The sequence below is a fragment of the Nicotiana tabacum genome, chromosome 14 (genome assembly GCF_000715075.1).
Source record: "Nicotiana tabacum cultivar K326 chromosome 14, ASM71507v2, whole genome shotgun sequence".
In the NCBI taxonomy this organism is placed as follows: Eukaryota; Viridiplantae; Streptophyta; class Magnoliopsida; order Solanales; family Solanaceae; genus Nicotiana; species Nicotiana tabacum.
Genome location: NC_134093.1, coordinates 27,602,282 through 27,622,323, shown reverse-complemented (window position 1 = coordinate 27,622,323; position 20,042 = coordinate 27,602,282). Strand labels below are relative to the sequence as shown.

Here is a 20,042-nt window from a genome sequence, read left to right as displayed (position 1 = left end):
CCTAAAACCCGCACCTGCGATCACCTCTTTGCACCTGCGGTCTCGCAGGTGCGACCCCTCATCTGCTTCTGCGATAAAACCCTAGGCTTCCAAACCCCGCACCTGCGAAACTCGCACCTGCGGTTCCCTACCCGCAGGTGTGGCCACACCAGAACAACAGCACCAACTGTATTTTTCTAACTTCAAACTTCCCGTTAACCTTCCGAAATCATCCCGAGGCCCTCGGGACCTCAACCAAAAATACCAACAAGTCATATATCAATATACAAACTTAGTCGAACCTTCGAATCACTCAAAACAACATCAAATCATCAAATTACTCTCGGATTCAAGCCTAAGAACTTCTAAATTTCCAAATTCGGCAATCGATGCTGAAACCAACCAAACCACGTTCGAATGACCTCAAATTTTGCACACACGTCACAAATAACACTACAAACCTACTCCAACTTCCGGAATTCCATTCCGACCTCGATATCAAATTTTCCACTGCCGACTGAAATCGCCAAATTTTCAATTTCGCCAATTCAAGTCTAATTCTACCACGGGCCTCCAAATCACATTTCGGACGTACTCCTAAGTCCAAAATCACATAACGGAGCTAACGGAATGATCGGAATTCAAATCCGAGATCGTTTACACATAGGTCAACATCCGATTGACTTTTCCAACTTAAGTTTCTACTTAAGAGACTAAGCTAGCGTTTGGCCGTAGATTCCCAAATTTGTTTTAAAAATTCTGATTTGGGTAAAGTTTGATTTGAAGATGAAAATGTGTTTGGACATGATTTTTCGAAACATATTTTACTTTTTATTTGAAAAAACATGAAACATGACTTATACCCACAAGTTCCAAAAACTATCACAAATACCCAATAGTACCAAACAAACAAACTTGCTATCTTGTATATACAAAACCTTCATTACTCAGATTACACATAGGAAGTCATTACTCATATTACACATAGGAAGTCATTACTCATATTACAATCATGCCTACACCACAACGTACAACTAAAATAATTAGCATCAGCATTTCATGCATTAGAGTACAACATAACAAAATGAAAATAACAGTTAGCTCAATTTTTCTTTAAGTCATTAAACCATTCGACTTGATTTTTTTCGGTCATATGAACAAATATCTTGCAAAAGCTGGGGTTAAGCAAGAAAGACACTGCTGGTGAAAATTTTTCGTCAGCTAAACCATATTTTTGCAAGACAAATTGCAAGTGGGTAGTCACAGCTTCCTCAAAGTAGATATCAATCTCAGTTTCTTTCGAGAGCAGATACAAAGAGAGAAGCAGGAACAAGAGCAGAAATTGAGGTGATTATTTAAATGTGGGCTCTTTTACAAACTATAAAAGTTTGGGGTAATATTTAAAAATTTTAAAAATTATAATGATCATGTTTTGGCCCAAAATCAGCAATTGAGGTGATTTTGGGATTTGGGATTTGGGATCTTGCTAAAATGTGGCCAAAATCTATGGCCAAACATGTGTTTTTCAAATAAATTCCAAATTTATCCCAAATTTATTTTGGCAAAACTCATGGCCAAACGGGTCCTAAGTGTCTCAATTTACTCTGAAACCACTCTGGTCCCGAACCAACTAACCCGATATAACATAATATAGTTGAATAACATAAAAAGAAGTAGAAATGGGGAAAACGGGGTAATAACTCTCGAAACGACCGGCCGGGTCGTTACACACTGGCTCTGGGAAATTGAGCATTCTATAAACGGCGCCACATGTGGCGTGGGGCGCTGCCTGTGGCACTGCAATTCAACATTTTCCATTTTTTCTCTGTTTTGACTCTAATCTCGCACATTTCGCCCCTTATTGCATCCAGATGATTGCATACATATAGAAATATCACGAATTAACATAAATCAATACATTTTATATCTGAAATCTACGAGACACGAGTAAAACATGAGGCGATATACATATAAATCTATATACTTTAAGCCAAATATTAACACCCCACACTTAGACTCTTGCTCGTCCTCGAGCAACGGGACTATCAACTACACCCCAACAATGTACACATCTCAACTAGTTCAAATTTTTTAACTATACAATCTACTCTTGACTATGATCGATACCGGCAATCAAGCACGAACATACAAATTTCACATTATTCCTATTTTAAATATGCCCAAGTATATCATTTCAATCTAATGAATTCAAACAACCTATCCATAACCACCCTACCTCAAGAGCCGACTTGTTACCACTAAGCACCCTCACTCGCGCACTCACCCAACAAGAGAAGTTTACAACATTACCAATCCTTCATGCGATCATGTGCCCTCATCAACAAACAAAAAAGTGAATATAGAATAGTTCACACATTCAAGTATGCCTTTGAATATAATTTACGGACATCACACAATTGAACAAAATTCGCTCACTCTCACAAAGAATTCATGTGCATCTCATGGTCGTACCATAAGCTTGCCCGTAGTGAACATTTCTACCAATCTAAGCTAGCCAAATCTAGGATCAATTAGGACTTTAAGGTTGTAATGTAGGCTAAGGGACGGGTAGGATACATTTAGGAATAGTGACTAATCCTCCTAAGCACTTTAATACACTACAATAAACAATCGAGAATATCTTCTTCTCAACCAATTCACTCGTCATACATCATATATAATATAACCCTCTTTTCAATTAAGCACCTCTATATTTCTACTAGCACGAATTAGTAGGATTAGGAGATGTGTGTTTTTCTACATTATTTGAAATTTATTTTTCTTTCTTGCAATTTCTTTTCTACACACACTCCATACATTAAGGTTCATCGGCTAGTGACCTTTTTTCACAACTTTAGTGCGCTTTAAGGACCCTTCCATGGTTTCACTCGAAAGCTACTCCCCAATGTCTCACCTTACTTCTTTTAGGGACTAAGTTCCTTAGGAGGTAAAGGTTGAACAATCTGTAATTAAGAACAAATAGGGGTACGACTTGTAATGTGGGTCCCAAAGAAAAGGTCTATAGGCTCAAAGGGGCTAGCGGCGGAAATATTTATTTTTATGTTACAAGCACATCTATTATCAAGCAAGAAACGCCTATGTCATCTCTTAGACTAGCTCAACTTAATGATTTCGCTTCGATTAACACACGGGGCAAGTTCTAGACTACACAGGATAGCACAGAAGATCACAAATTCTCACGCATACATTGCACATGACTCAATCAAGACGGGTCTGTTCAACTCTCAAGTCCAGCAAGCACATATAATTGAGAAATTTTAAGCAATATTATACTATGTGGCATACAAAGTCAAACAACTTAGAGAAGGTGTCATAGGCTATTTATTTTACTTAGGCATCACAAATCAGATCAAATGTACAGGAAGATAGATCGCATGTCATAGCCTAATGTGCCAGCACCAAACATGTCACCAGGCACCTCAGAACAACTCAGTTTCTTCCTAACCTACTCATAAAAAAAATAAAGTACCCAGTTCAAGCTATACACTTTGAAAAGAACCAGCGCCAAAACAAAACCAAGAGATCCTACCTAACTATACTGAAAAAATTCTTTTTGGTATTTTTTAATCGGACTTTAATCCCTCAAGAAAGCTCCCCACAAAATCCATCGATGGGAAAAGTCCAAATTTCTAAAAAAATATATCCTTTTCATTTTCTTTTTTTTCCCTCAAAAATCACTACACTAAGAAATAATATTATAACTAAGCTAGGGTAGCACGGAAAATTATTCAGACAATCTCCTCACCCCACACTTAAAATAGTGCAATGTCCTCAATGCATACAATAAATAATAAGAAGGTAAAAGAGACTCCATGGTAGGCCGAATGCCAAAGTATTAGCAACTCACTCACGGGATACTTAGACTTCTCCTAGGTATGATCCTTTGTGCGGGTACCTCACACTTAATTTCAACCAACTGCTCGCTTTTGCAGTCTCCTATTGGATTTGACTCCATGCTCCTACTCCTATAAAGTACAAAAATAACACTATAAAACTAATACAATAATAAATAAAAAAATAAACAAAATAAAAAGAAACAGTAGAATTGGGTTGCCTCCCAACAAGCACTTTATTTATAGTCGCGGTACGACGCCATCACTTTCACCACTTTTCCTTTCACTTTGAGGATATGAATTGCGCCTCCAATTTTGCATCAATTTTTCTGTCACGTTCCTTAGGTGGTGGTGTGAAAATAAAGGAACCAAGTAATAGATATCGCATCTGGTACTTCTTGGCCCTTAAGTGAGGGATGTCATTTTGCCTCCTTGGTATCGCAAATTTCAGAATGTATGCACTTTGTTCCCCATCCATTGACTCCTCCATATGCTTGAATGGATCAATTCTCGTATCACCAACTAAACACAATGTTGAAAAGTGGTTAGAATGAGGTCCAATACGCTCCAACTCTAAAATCGTTTCACTTTTAACATTCTCACTTTTGCACACTTCGTCAACCTTGGCATCATTAATAATATTATGGTCGAATAGTTGGAACTCCTCTTTTTGCTCCACAAGCTGATTAGTATCCACATCAATTGATTGTAGGGCATCAGTCGCCTCAACCTTTTTATTCAATTGAGCATGCAAGTCACGGATATTTGAGCCAAATTGGTCTTTCTCCTGCTCGAGCTCAGTTCTTTCATCTATCAACTGTTTTGTCATATTTGAAAGACCATTACGTAGAATCCCATAAAATTTTACCTGTTGAGGTTGTTCCTCTAGCCAAATTTGGCTCACGATATTTGCTTTTTCAAAGTTATCTTCTCGCGGGGACACGCTGTCTTCGTCGAGTTGAGGTTCTTCTTAAAAATTGGCCATTAATTTGCCCATTCTAGCCTGTAATACATCGATTGCTAAGGCAACCTTTTTGTGAATTTCATCTTGTTGCCCGGCTACTTGACTCATCATGTCCATAATACGAGTAACGCGTTCCATATCCTCCACTTCATTGCTCCTATTAAACTCATAAACATTATTAGAAACATCATAATAAGAGCTCTGGGAAGTATAATAAGAATTAGGACAACCATCCCAATGACCACTTTAACCACCACACACATTATAAATATTCCACTCATAAGATTTAGATTCATAATTTTGCCACAAGTTTGGACCTCCACAATATGGACAAGGGTCACCATAATAAGAATAACCAATATTCGACCAATCCTCATTCCAAGATGCTATATCAACAAAGATTATAAAATATTAAACTAAGATAAAATAAATAAATAAAACTCAAATAGACAAAAAGTAAAAATTTAATCTAGTAATATAGTTAATTTCTAAGTCCTCGGCAACGGCGCCAAAAATCCGTTGCTCCCAAACGCACACACAAGTATACGTGGTCGACAAGTAATATAGGATTGTAAGTCCAGATATCGTACCCACATGGACTTGTGATTAACTATCAACTAAATTAAACCCAAACGATTAATCTATTCAAGCAATTCTTAAAGTATGAATAATTAACTCAAACTAATCTAGAGTAACAAACTAAGAGATTAAAGGAACAAGTTGGCGAAATTAGACACAAATTCAATGAGAGACGATATTCTAGAGTTATGGGTTAGCTAACAATCCAGTTGAGTTTTCTACCTAAATTGTTGAATTAATTTATCTGGTTTATTAATTGACAAGGTTAATATTACTCGTAGCATTCTCCCGAAGAACTACTCGCCTATTCAAACTAACCTAACGCCTCTATTCTTATGGAATTAGGATTAACAAGAGCGCATTAATAATTCCCGTATAATAACCAAGCAAGGTGATTAGGTATATTCCTATCCTAACCGCAAATCCGTTCCCGATGCTCTAGTTCAAGATCTTGCTCTACTCAATTTTATATGTAATCTAGAATTCCCTCTCCTGAGTTCAATCCTAGATTCGTAGATAGTATTTAATTGGTGATCAAGCAATCAATTAATTAAGCACAAGATTGAATAAATAAACCAATATGATAAAATAATAAGAACAATTCAAGCTTCAAACTACAACGTTCATGTAGCACCCAAAACTCTAGAACTAATAAACTATGAGACTAAAGGAAGAGACGAGAAGAAAAACTGAGAATCCTTGCTCCAAGCGTGGTTTGTGTTCTCCTCATCTAAAGTGACATGTTCTACCTCAAAAGTATGTTAGATACCCTCCAAATTAGGTTTAGACTTGGTTTTATACGAGTTGGGGAGGGGGGGAGGGAGGGTCTTGGGCCAAAATAACCTTGTCGCGAGCGAAGTAGGAGATATTTCCCGTCACCAGCACCTAGGATAGCGTGGGGTGCTAGCCCTGGCGCTGGGCAATTGAGCATTCTATAAACGGCGCCATATGTGGAGTGGGGTGCTGCCTGTGGCACTGGAATTCAACATATTCCATTTTTTCTCCATTTTGGCTCTAATATCGCACATTTCGCCCCTTGTTGCATCCAGATGATTCCTACATAGAGAAATACTACGAATTAACATAAATCAATATATTTTACATCCGAAATCTACGAGACACGAGTAAAACATGAGGCGATATACATATAAATATATATATACTTTGAGTCAAATATCAACACTCCATACTTAGAATCTTGCTCATCCTCGAGCAACGGGACTATCAACTACACCCCAACAACGTACACATCCCAACTAGTTCAATTTTTTAACTATACACTCTACCCTTGACTATGATCGATACCGGCAATCAAGCACGAACATACAAATTTCACATTCTTCCTATTTTAAACATGCCCAAGTATATCATTTCAATCCAATGAATACAAATAACATATCCGTAACCACCCTACCTCAAGAGCCGACTTGTTACCACTAAGCACCCTCACTCGCGCACTCATCCAACAAGAGAAGTTTATAACATTACTAATCCTTCATGAGATCATATGCCCTCACCAACAAACAAAAAAGTGAATATAGAATAGTCCACACATTCAAGTATGCCTTTGAATATAATTTAAGGACATCACACAATTGAACAAAATTCGCTCACTCTCACAAAGAATTCATGTGCATCTCGTGGTCGTACCATAAGCTTGTCCGTAGTGTAAATTTCTACCAATCTAAGCTAGCCAAATCTAGGATCAATTAGGACTTTAAGGTTGTAATGTAGGCTAAGGGACGGGTAGGATATATTTAGGAATAATGACTAACCCTCCTAAGTACTTTAATACACTACACTAAACAATCGAGCATATCTTCTTCTCAACCAATTCACTCGTCATACACCATATATAACATAGCCCTCTTTTCAATTAAGCACCTCTATATTTCCACTAGCACGAATTAGTAAGATTAGGAGATGTGCGTTTTTCTACCTTATTTGAACTATTCTTTTTCTTTCTTGCAATTTGTTTTCTACACACACTCCATACATTAAGGTCATTGGCTAGTGACTTTTTTTCACAACTTTAGTGCGCTTTAAGGGCCCTTCCATGGTTCCACTCGAAAGCTACTCTCCAATATCTCACTTTACGTCTTTTAGCGACTAAGTGCCTTAGGAGGTAAAGGTTCAACAATCTTTAATTAAGAACAAAATAGGGGCACGACTTGTAATGTGGGTGCCAAAGAAAAGGTCTATAAGCTCAAAGGGGTTAGTGACGGAAAATTTTATTTTTATGTGACAAGCATGTCTATTATCAAGCAAGAAACGCCTATGTCATCTCTTAGACAAGCTCAACTTAATGATTTCTCTTCAATTAACACACGGGGAAAGTTCTAGGCTACACAGGATAGAGCAAAAGATCACAAATCCTCACGCATACATTGCACATGACTCAATCAAGACGGTTCTGTTCAACTCTCAAGTCCAGCAAGCACATATAATTGAAAAATTTTAAGCAATATTGTACTATGTGGCATAAAAAGTCAAACAACTGAGAGAAGGCGTCATAGGCTATTTATTTTACTGAGGCATCACAAATCAAATCAAATGTACAGGAAGATAGATCGCATGTCATAGCCTAATGTGCCAGCACCAAACATATCACTAGGCACCTCAGAGAAACTCAGTTTCTTCCTAACCTACTCCTAAAAAAAAAAATAAAGTACCCGGTTCAAGATACACACTTGGAAAAGAACCGGCGCCCAAAAAAAGAACCAAGAGATCCTACCTAACTATCCTAAAAAAAATTCTTTTTGGTATTTTTTAATCGGACTTTAATCCCTCAAGAAAGCTCTCCACAAAATCCATCGCTGGGAAAAGTCCAAATTTCTAAAATATATTTCCTTTTCGTTTTCTTTTTTCAATTTGTTTTTCAAAAATCACTACACTAAGAAAGAATATTACAACCAAGCTAGAGTAGCACGAAAAATTATTCAAACAATTTCTTCATCCCACACTTAAAATAGTGCAATGTCCTCAATACATACAATAAATAATAAAAAGGTAAAAGAGACTCCATGGTAGGCCGAAGTCCGAAGTATTAGCAACTCACGGAATACTTAGACTTCTCCTAGGTATGATCCTTTGTGCGGGTACCTCACACTTAATTTCAACTACCTGCTCGCTTTTGCAGTCGCCTATTAGATTTGACTCCATCCTCCTACTCCTACAAAATACAATAATAACACTACAAAACTAATACAATAATAAATTAAAAAAATAAACAAAATAAAAAGAAACAGTAGAATTAGGTTGCCTTCCAACAAACACTTTATTTATAGTCGCGCCATGACGCCATCACTTTCACCACTTTTTCTTCCACTTTGAGGATATGAATTGCGCCCCCAATTTTGCATCAATTTTTCTGTCACGTTCCTTGGGTGGTGGTGTGAAAATAAAGGAACCAAGTAATAGATATCACATCTTGTACTTCTTGGCCCTTAAGTGAGGGATGTCATTTTGTCTCCTTGGCATTGTAATTTTCAGAATGTATGCACTTTGTTCCCCATCCATTGACTCTTCCATATTGAAAAGTGGTTAGAATGAGATCCAATACGCTCCAACTCTAAAATCGTTTCATTTTTAACATCCTCACTTTTGCACACTTCGTCAACCTTGGCATCATTAATAATATTATGGTCGAATAGTTGGAACTCCTCTTTTTGCTTCACAAGCTGACCAGTATCCACATCAATTGATTGTAGGGCATCATACGCCTCAACCTTTTTATTCAATTGAGCCTGCAAGTCATGGATATTTGAGCCAAATTGGTCTTTCTCCTGCTCGAGCTCAGTTCTTTCATCTATCAGCTGTTTTGTCATATTTGAAAGATCATTACGTGGAATCCCATGAAATTTTACCCGTTGAGATTGTTCCTCTAACCAAGTTTGGCTCACGATATCTTCTTTTTTAAAGTTATCTTCTCGCGGGAACTCGCTGTCTTAGTCGAGTTGAGGTTCTTCTTGAAAATTGGCCATTAATTCGCCCATTCTAGCCTGCAATCCTTCGATTGCTAAGGCAGTCTTTTTTTGACTTTTATCTTGTTGCTCGGCTACTTGCCTCATCATGTCCATAATACGAGCAACACGTTTCATATCCTCCACTTCATTGCTCCTATCAAACTCATAAACATTATTAGAAACATCATAATAAGAGCTCTGGGAAGGATAATAAGAATTAGGATAACCATCCCAATAGCTACTTTGACCACCATACACATTATAAATATTCCACTCATAAGATTGAGATTCATAATTTTGCCACAAGTGTGGTCCTCCACAATATGGACAAGGGTCACCATAATAAGAATAACTAATATTCGACCAATCCTCATTCCAAGATGCCATATCAATAAAGATAATAAAATATTAAACTAAGATAAAATAAATAAATAAAACTTATATAGACAAAAAGTAAAAATCTAATCTAGTCAAATAGTTAATTTCTAAGTCCTCGGCAACGGCGCCAAAAACTTATTGCTCCCAAACGCATACGCAAGTATACGTGATCGACAAGTAATATAGGATTGTAAGTCCAGATATCGTACCCACATGGACTTGTGATTAACTATCAACTAAATTAAACCCAAACAATTAATTTATTCAAGCGATTCCTAAAGTATGAATAATTAACTCAAACTAATCTACGGTAACAAACAAAGAGATTAAAGGAATAAGTTGGCAAAATTATGAGAGACGATATTCTAGAGTTATAGGTTAGCTAATAATCCCGTTGAGTTTTCTACCTAAATTGTCGAATTAATTTATTCAGTTTATTGATTGACAGGGTTAATATTACTCGAGCTTTCTCCCGAAGTACTACTCGCCCATTCAAACTAACCTAACGCCTCTATTCCTATAGAATTAGGATTAACAAGAACGCATTAATAATTCCCGTATAATAACCAAGCAAGGCGATTAGGTATTTTCCTATCCTAATCGCAAATCCGTTCCCGATGCTCTAGTTCAAGATCTTGCTCTACTCAATCTTATATGCAATCTAGAATTCCCTCTCCTGAGTTCAATCCTAGATTCGTAGATAGTATTTAATTGGTGATCAAGCAATCAAATAATTAAGCACAAGATTGAATAAATAAACCAATATGATAAAATAATAAGAACAATTCAAGCTTCAAACTACAACGTTCATGTAGCACCCAAAACTCTAGAACTAATAAACTATGAGATTAAAGGAAGAGACGAGAAAAAAACTGAGAATCCTTGCTCCAAGCGTGGTTTATGTTCTCCTCTAAAGTGACATGTTCTCCCTAAAAAATATGTTAGATACCCTCCAAATTAGGTTTAGACTTGGTTTTATTCGAGTTGGGGGGTGGGGGGGGGGGGTGAGCGTGGGGCGCTGGCAAATTGAGCATTCTGTAAACGGCGCCACAGGTGGCGTGGGCTGCTTGTGGCGCTGGAATTCAACATTTTCCATTTTTTCTTCGTTTTGGCTCTAATCTCGCACCTTTCGCCCCCTATTGCATCCGGATGATTTTTACATACTTATAGAAATACCACAAATTAACATAAATCAATACATTTTATATCCGAAATCTAAGAGATACGAGTAAAACATGAGATGATAAACATATAAATATATATATTTTAAGCCAAATATCAATTCTCTTTTTGACCGGCTGGCTTGTTGTAACTTTCACATTTTTCGGTAAAATCACAAGTCCAATGCTATTAAAAATCAAATAAAAGCATATATAAATTCTGTTAAATTAATTATAGAAAAATATTTATAATAAAAATTAATAATAGAAATAAAATACTATGCTGACTTGGCATGTTTCTAGACGTTGGTGGCTGGCGGCTTTTTTTCTTTGGCTGCTTTGACTGCAACCTCTCCAAATTATAAGCTCCTATTCTAATAATTCACACGTTAATTACCCCCGAAGTTTCTTTCAAGTCTTTTTCTCATTTGGTCACATATGACTCCTTATGAACAGTGATTATAGAAGTTTCCTATACAAGTACTGTATACGTCAAATAATTCAAATTAAATTTCGTCAAAATGTTAGGTCAATAATTCCAAAGACCAAAGTACTATGCATGTATACGACAAATCAAAAAAATCAATGCCATAGCCGCCTCTCCCTTTTCTTTGTTGCTATATAAGTCCTTTGCCTTGGACAACTACTCTTAACTTCTCCTTCTATTCTTTTGTTCTTCTAACTAATTACACTACTTTTCCATTTTCAGTTCATTTGATAAAATTTGAAAATATTTTGAAAGTCGAACTACTTAATTAGTGCTCAAGATGGAGCCAGCAGATTTAAGTAATTTGCGAGGCCTAAGTTTACGAGCAAGTATAAGGGGAAGTATGAGAGGAAGTATAAGGGAAAATAGCAATTCAATATGGAGAAATAATGGTGCTGAGGTATTTTCGCGTTCGGCAAGGGATGAAGATGATGAAGAAGCACTTAAATGGGCTGCACTTGAAAAATTACCAACTTATGATAGATTAAGAAAAGGTATATTATTTGGATCACAAGGTGCTGCTGCTGAAGTTGATGTGGATGATCTTGGTGTTTTAGAAAGGAAGAATTTGCTTGAGAGGCTTGTTAAAGTTGCTGATGAAGATAATGAGAAGTTCTTGTTGAAACTCAAGAATAGAATTGACAGGCAAGTGAAATTACTATTACTTTTTAAAACTTCACTTTGAGTTTAATTTCTATACACTAATCGTGCTAAAAAAATATTTAATACTACCAGGTTAGCTAAAAAATAGTTACAAATACGGTCAAATCTTTCCATAACAGCCCCGTTTGTTTCGATATTTTTTGGCTGCTATAGTAAAGTGCTCATATATATGACATATATTATAACATAACATCAAAAATCGGATCCGAGAAAAATTTAGTTTTTGTAGTAAATGATTGTTATATATAAATGATTGTTATATAGAGGTATGTAGTATTAGTAAAATATTGCTAGTTATTTATTATAACATGTCATGTTATAATACACTAGTAGGGAAAAAGTTATTTACACTATCAAATAAGAAAATTTTTTGCTTCTATAATTGAGTTGGGTTTCCTTGATTATTTAATTTGGTGCTAAGTTCTGACGTTTTTTTTTTTTTTTTTTTTTTGGAAAAACAGAGTTGGGATTGATTTTCCATCAATAGAAGTGAGATTTGAGCATCTAAATATCGACGCAGATGCATATGTAGGAAGCAGAGCTTTGCCTACATTTACCAACTTCATTTCTAACTTCGTTGAGGTAAGAATCTCAACAACTATTAGATTTATATTGGTTTTGAATGTATGCATAAAAATGTATATGTATATCTATATGTATGTATCACCTATAGAAGAACTAATGCTTTAGCATTTGCCACAACAACAACAACCAAGTATAATCTCACTAGTGGGGTCTGGGAAGGGTAGTGTGTACGCAGATGTTACCCTGCCCTGGGGTAGAGAGGCTATTTCCGATAGATCTTCGGCTCCCTCCCTCCAAGAACTACTCACCTTGCTTTTGGGGTGACTCGAAGTTATAACCTCTTGGAGGGTGCTTACCACAACATTTGCCACAAATGAAAAAGATATAATACTAGTAATAAGTATGACTTAGAAAAAATTTCTACAAATTACAATGTTCTCAAACTAACTTTTTTCTCTTCTGTTGTTGGTTTTAAAGGGCCTATTGGATTCAATTCACATACTTCCATCGAGAAAACGTCAAGTTACAATTCTGAAGGATGTTAGTGGCATAGTTAAGCCCTGTAGAATGACTCTTCTTTTGGGACCTCCTGGTTCTGGAAAGACTACTTTGTTACTTGCTTTGGCTGGTAAACTTGACTCTGCTCTAAAGGTAAGATCACTACAAATTCCAAAATAATAAAAACAACTTACAAAAAACAGTGTTTTTTTCCCTTCAAAATAAGACCTAACTTTTTTTTTTTTTTAATGTGATTGGAAATCAGGTCACTGGAAAGGTGACATATAATGGACATGAATTACATGAGTTTGTACCACAAAGAACAGCAGCTTATATTAGCCAACATGATTTGCATATTGGAGAAATGACTGTTAGAGAAACTTTGGAGTTCTCTGCAAGATGCCAAGGCATTGGCTCTCGTTATGGTTAGTTCGATTTAATTCTTATTAACTTCGCTTTCAGTATCAGTTTAACTTCCTATACACTGACGGTGTAAAAGAATTTCTATACTGTCCATAATAAATAGAACTAGTTACCTGAAAAATAAAACATGCAGAGTTATATAGCATGTTAAATTATATTAAGAATGTAAAAACTCTTTGCGCTGTTAGTGTATATAAGTTGAATCCTTTCAATATGTATAGTGAAATTAAATGAATCATGATTTTTTAATTGTTTTCCAGAAATGTTGGCTGAACTATCAAGAAGAGAGAAAGCAGCTAATATCAAACCAGATGCTGATATTGACATGTTCATGAAGGTAAGAAAGAAACTGAATCCTCTTAACTGGTGATATGTTAAATTATAATAATAAAAAAAATTCTTTGAGATATTTCATGTAGCACAATTTTCCTTTTTCTTAAGAAACAGAGTGAATAATTAATATTCTTATTGTTGAATGGAAATGTAGGCTGCATCAACAGAAGGACAAGAAGCCAAAGTGGTTACAGATTATATTCTTAAGGTAATATTCATTTTCCAATCATTGTTATTACATTAGTGCTATCGAAAGGCCGGGGAATTTTGATAAATAATTAGTTAATTCATTTGTTTGTAAATTCAATTGTGCAGATTCTGGGACTGGATATTTGTGCAGATACTATGGTGGGAGATCAAATGATAAGGGGTATTTCAGGAGGACAGAAGAAGCGTGTGACGACTGGTGAAATGATTGTTGGACCAGCTAAAGCACTTTTCATGGATGAAATATCAACTGGATTGGACAGTTCCACTACTTACTCCATTGTGAATTCCTTAAAGCAATCTGTTCGAATCATGAAGGGAACAGCTCTGATTTCTCTCTTGCAACCTGCCCCCGAGACCTACAACCTGTTCGATGATATTATTCTGTTATCCGATGGGTATATTGTTTATCAGGGTCCGCGAGAGGACGTGCTCAGCTTCTTTGAATCCATGGGATTTAAATGCCCTGAGAGAAAAGGCGCCGCTGACTTCTTACAAGAAGTATGTCAATTATCAGTTTCAGCACTTCTCTCCAAATACATTACTACTGATTTATAAAATCTGTTTCGATTAGAAGCATTAATGCATTTTTGGTTCTAATGACGGAAACTTTTGGATTTTTGGCAGGTGACATCTAAGAAGGATCAACAACAATATTGGGTAAGGAGGGATGAGCCGTACCGGTTCATCACATCAAAAGAATTTGCTGAAGCTTATCAGTCTTTCCATGTTGGAAGAAAAGTAAGCGATGAGCTCACAACCGCATTTGACAAGAGTAAAAGCCACCCTGCTGCTTTGACTACTCAAAAATTTGGTATAGGGAAGAAACAACTTTTGAAGGTTTGCACTGAAAGAGAACTACTGCTAATGCAAAGAAACTCATTTGTTTACCTCTTCAAGTTCTTTCAGGTGACTACTTAGCTTGGTCTTTTTGATATATTGATTTATGTCATTGTTTTGTCATGTACATGTGCAATTTATTAATCCTCTCTTTGTTTTATGATCAGCTCCTGGTAATTGCACTTATGACAATGACCATATTTTTCCGAACTAAGATGCCTCGGGATACTGCAGAAGATGGAAATATATTTTCTGGTGCTCTCTTTTTTGTGGTTATTATGATTATGTTTAATGGTTTATCTGAGCTCCCTATGACACTTTACAAGCTTCCGGTCTTCTACAAGCAAAGAGACTTTCTCTTCTATCCTTCGTGGGCTTACGCAATTCCCTCATGGATCCTCAAAATCCCTGTAACTTTTGCTGAAGTTGGGATGTGGGTGTTCCTCACGTATTATGTCATCGGATTTGATCCCAATGTTGGAAGGTAAGGAAAGAAAGACTATGGTATATAGTCATTGGTTTAATGTCACAAATATGCTGATTATTGATCGACTATCTTGTATGCAGATTTTTCAAACAATTCTTGCTACTCTTACTAGTAAACCAGATGGCATCAGCGTTGTTCAGATTTATTGCAGCAGTAGGAAGGACCATGGGAGTTGCTAGCACATTTGGAGCATTTGCTCTTCTTTTACAGTTTGCATTGGGCGGTTTTATTCTAGCACGAAGTAAGTTTGTGATTTAGATGTTTGAAATATATAGCTCTTGTCTTGTACAATGACTGATGTCTACTTTCTCTTTTCTCCAAAATGGTGTAGATGATGTGAAGGATTGGTGGATTTGGGGATACTGGACGTCACCATTGATGTATTCTGTGAATGCAATTCTTGTGAATGAATTTGATGGGAAAAAGTGGAAACATGTAACTTTCAATACCTCTAGTCCTTGCAAGTAATTAAAATTCTTCAAGTATAAATGAATGCTGAATCCACTCTCTTGTAAAACAGATTGTAGCCGGTGGAACTGAGCCGCTTGGAGCTGCAGTGGTAAGAGCTCGAGGGTTCTTCCCCGATGCATATTGGTACTGGATAGGTGTAGGGGCACTTGCTGGATTCACAGTTATGTTTAACATCGCCTACAGTGTTGCTCTCGCTTATCTTAATCGTGAGTATCCTCGAGTTTCTTCTTCAATATATCCTTAAATAAAAAAGATGATATGTACTGACATAGAGTGAGTATCTGCAGCATTTGATAAGCCACAAGCTACGATTTCAGACGAGAGTGAGAACAACGAAAATACTGAATCATCACCCCAGATAACTAGCACACAAGGAGATTCTGTCAGTGAGAATAAGAAGGGAATGGTTCTTCCATTTGATCCCCATTCCATCACTTTCGATGAAGTTGTATACTCCGTTGATATGCCTCCGGTAAGTAACGAAAAATTGCTAGTCATCAAAAACTAATGCTTCAATTTTCCTCAAATCAAAATGTGACTAAATATTTTGATGACTTGCAGGAAATGAGAGAGTCAGGTACCAGTGACAATAGATTGGTACTTTTGAAGAGTGTGAGTGGCGCTTTCAGGCCGGGTGTTCTCACAGCTTTAATGGGTGTTAGTGGGGCTGGTAAAACAACATTAATGGATGTCTTGGCTGGAAGGAAAACCGGAGGTTACATTGACGGGAGCATAAAGATTTCTGGATATCCCAAGAAGCAAGAAACATTTGCGCGTATTTCCGGATACTGTGAACAGAATGACATCCATTCACCGTATGTTACAGTTTTTGAGTCATTGGTTTACTCAGCTTGGCTGCGTTTACCTCAAGACGTCGATGAAAAAAAACGGATGGTAAGTTCCCCTTACATTACTTCATTTACTTCTATAATGAGAATTTATCCTATAAATAAAGTGGCAGTTGACAGATTTTTCTATTGGCAGATGTTTGTTGAGCAAGTTATGGATCTTGTGGAGCTTACACCATTAAGATCAGCCTTAGTCGGGTTGCCAGGAGTCAACGGTCTGTCAACTGAGCAACGTAAAAGGTTGACGATTGCAGTTGAACTAGTGGCAAACCCCTCTATCATTTTTATGGACGAACCAACTTCAGGGTTAGATGCAAGAGCTGCTGCCATTGTGATGAGAGCTGTTAGGAACACTGTCGATACAGGAAGAACCGTTGTTTGTACCATTCATCAGCCTAGCATTGACATTTTTGAGGCTTTCGACGAGGTAAATTGAACACCTTTTGCATCTATTTCTAGTTTGTCTTATGCCTTCCCTTTAGATATCAGATACTAATATGAAAAATACATCTTTACAGTTATTTCTAATGAAACGAGGAGGACAAGAGATATACGTTGGTCCATTAGGCCGCCAATCATGCCATTTGATAAAATATTTTGAGGTAAGTTCTCTTTATAGAAAATAAGTTCCTCTTACTGAGTTTATATGATCAAGCACTGAGTTTAGTTTTTGTTACAATTTCAGTCAATACCTGGAGTAAGCAAAATAGTGGAGGGTTACAATCCAGCAACTTGGATGTTAGAAGTCACAGCCACATCTCAAGAAATGGCATTAGGAGTTGATTTTACTGAATTGTACAAAAAGTCAGACCTCTACAGGAGGAACAAAGCCTTGATTGATGAACTAAGTGTGCCGCGGCCTGGTACAAGTGACCTGCATTTTGATTCTGAATTCTCACAGCCATTTTGGACCCAATGTATGGCTTGCCTATGGAAGCAACACTGGTCGTATTGGCGTAATCCGGCTTACACTGCAGTCAGATTTATCTTCACAACCTTTATAGCACTCATTTTCGGGACAATGTTCTGGGATATTGGTACCAAAGTGTAAGTACAATAACACGCACACACACACACAAAAGGAATAAGAAGACAAACTGGCAACTCTAAAGTCTTAATGCTAACATTTCCTCTTTGTTTTTTTGTTATTACAGGAGTAGGAACCAAGATCTAATTAATGCTATGGGATCTATGTATGCTGCTGTTCTCTTCCTTGGTGTACAAAATTCATCATCAGTTCAGCCCGTTGTATCCGTTGAGCGTACTGTATTTTACAGAGAAAAAGCTGCTGGAATGTACTCTGCCATACCATATGCCTTTGCACAAGTGAGCAGATAGTTGAATTTTATTATAACATTACAAGTTTTAAGGCTTAAATAGTTCACATTGTTTATAAATACTTAATTTTCTTGCAGGTTCTCATTGAAATACCTTATGTATTTGTACAAGCTACTGTCTATGGTCTCATTGTCTATTCTATGATTGGATTTGAATGGACTGTTGCAAAATTCTTTTGGTACTTCTTCTTCATGTTCTTCACCTTCTTGTACTTCACCTTCTTTGGTATGATGACCGTGGCTGTGACCCCGAATCAAAACGTTGCTTCAATTGTCGCTGGATTCTTCTATACAGTATGGAATCTCTTCTCAGGTTTCATCGTTCCACGACCTGTAAGTTCTTAAATCTAATTTCAACTTTTCTTCTAGTAGTACATAAAAACAAATTGAGAGTAGTTTCATGTATGATCGATCACATTCAGGGGTGTAGCTAGGAATTCTGCCAAGGGTGTTAAAATTTTAAACAAGTCAATAAATTATTTTTGTCGACAAATGGACCGCCAAGGGTGTTCACACTTTAAACTAGCCAATAATTTTTTTTGTTGACAAATGGTATAAACTATTTGAAAAAGAGTCAAATAGACCATTAGACGGTGATCTCCGTTTAGTTTTGGCAAATAAAATGGGCAGATAACTTTGAATCCGTGAAAAACACATCCCTTTGAATACTCTAGACTGCTGAACTACCTCACTCAACTATATTAAGGATGTTCAAAATATAATATATTAACCATATAAAATAGTAGTTGACTTATATATGCAGTATAATTTTCCTTGACATAGTATGTTTGCTTGACCACCCTTGGCATAGTGTGTCTACACCACTGATCACATTTATAACATTGTCATGTAAATACTAGCGACATCAACAATTTACCTTACATAATAACCACATGGCAACGCCAAAAAGCAAAAAAACTGATTTTCCAATCCAGCCTAATACCAGATATCTTTTACTGTTACAAAGCTTGATAAAAATTTGACATTGTCTTTTTCTTTTTGGCTAAAAACAGCGTATTCCGATATGGTGGAGATGGTACTACTGGGCTTGCCCTATTGCATGGACTTTGTATGGTTTGGTTGCATCTCAATTTGGAGACCTCCAAGATCCACTTACTGATCAGAATCAAACTGTGGAACAATTCCTGAGAAGTAACTTTGGATTTAAGCATGATTTTCTTGGAGTTGTTGCAGCTGTGATCGTTGCGTTTGCTGTTGTTTTCGCCTTCACATTTGCTTTGGGTATTAAGGCATTCAACTTCCAGAGAAGATAAAAAGAGTGTCTATTTGTGTTTAATTTGCTGTTGTTAATTCTTGAATAAGCATTATATACATTACTTTCTAGATTACTGAATACAGTATGTTCTATATATGTTTTATTAATCTTTCTGAATTCCCAGTTTTGTATAACATGTGGTAATTGTTATTCATAATTTTTTATGGAGGTATATATACAATTTTATTTAATGGTTGTCTTCATTCTCTAATTAATACCCTCCGTTATCCCTGCATTATGTTTGTTTTCATTTCTGATCATTTGACAGAAGGGTGATTGAGAGCATTTCTTTTCTCATGTGTGCTTTTCTTCACTCAAAAATTTCTAATATAATATTTCAAGATATATTGTATTAGAATAATGCTCAATAAAACAAATTAAACTTCTTATAAACAGGCATCTTACACTGCTTTTGGCACTACTTACATTCTTAGATTTCAAGAAAACAAATCAACTTTAGGGTGGTCTATTCATTGTTTTCTCTGTCATGTAGTTATCATTTCAGTTTAAAAACTAAGCTACTAATAACTTATTTGCATTCATGCTATTATATATTAACCCATTTAACAATTGATATCCCAATAATTCAACTTGCGAAGAGAAGAATATTTAACCCTCATAAAAGATATTCGTGGAGTATTAATTATTGGAGCTATGGATATACACAAATCTACTTGAACGTAACATCACACAAAACTTGTCTTGTTCACAACTTAGATAACTTCGGTACAAATTATTCGTAAAGTTCTGATGAATTGGCAAAACTTG

General features: G+C 36.3%; 1 protein-coding gene across 1 annotated transcript; it reads left to right on the top strand.

Moving 5' to 3' along the window:
* Window positions 1–11,531: 11,531 nt before the first annotated feature.
* Window positions 11,532–19,465, top strand: LOC107829208 (pleiotropic drug resistance protein 1). The gene is made up of 20 exons (XM_016656677.2): window positions 11,532–12,011; window positions 12,491–12,611; window positions 13,032–13,205; window positions 13,318–13,477; window positions 13,736–13,812; window positions 13,963–14,016; window positions 14,124–14,516; window positions 14,643–14,924; window positions 15,023–15,339; window positions 15,423–15,583; window positions 15,674–15,777; window positions 15,863–16,019; window positions 16,101–16,285; window positions 16,375–16,707; window positions 16,798–17,088; window positions 17,180–17,263; window positions 17,347–17,708; window positions 17,816–17,987; window positions 18,077–18,331; window positions 19,012–19,465. Exons 1-20 carry the CDS (start codon window positions 11,647–11,649, stop codon window positions 19,270–19,272), a joined length of 4,308 nt encoding a protein of 1,435 aa, XP_016512163.2. The 5' UTR covers window positions 11,532–11,646; the 3' UTR covers window positions 19,273–19,465.
* The last annotated feature ends 577 nt before the right edge of the window (window positions 19,466–20,042 follow it).

Bases quoted from the DNA above. Each gene is read 5' to 3' on its own strand.
- LOC107829208 (XM_016656677.2), top strand. From the start codon at position 11,647: ATGGAGCCAGCAGATTTAAGTAATTTGCGAGGCCTAAGTTTACGAGCA. The intron at 13,478-13,735 runs GTTAGTTCGATT...ATTGTTTTCCAG, and splicing joins AGGCATTGGCTCTCGTTATG to AAATGTTGGCTGAACTATCA. The intron at 17,709-17,815 runs GTAAGTACAATA...TTGTTATTACAG, and splicing joins TGGGATATTGGTACCAAAGT to GAGTAGGAACCAAGATCTAA.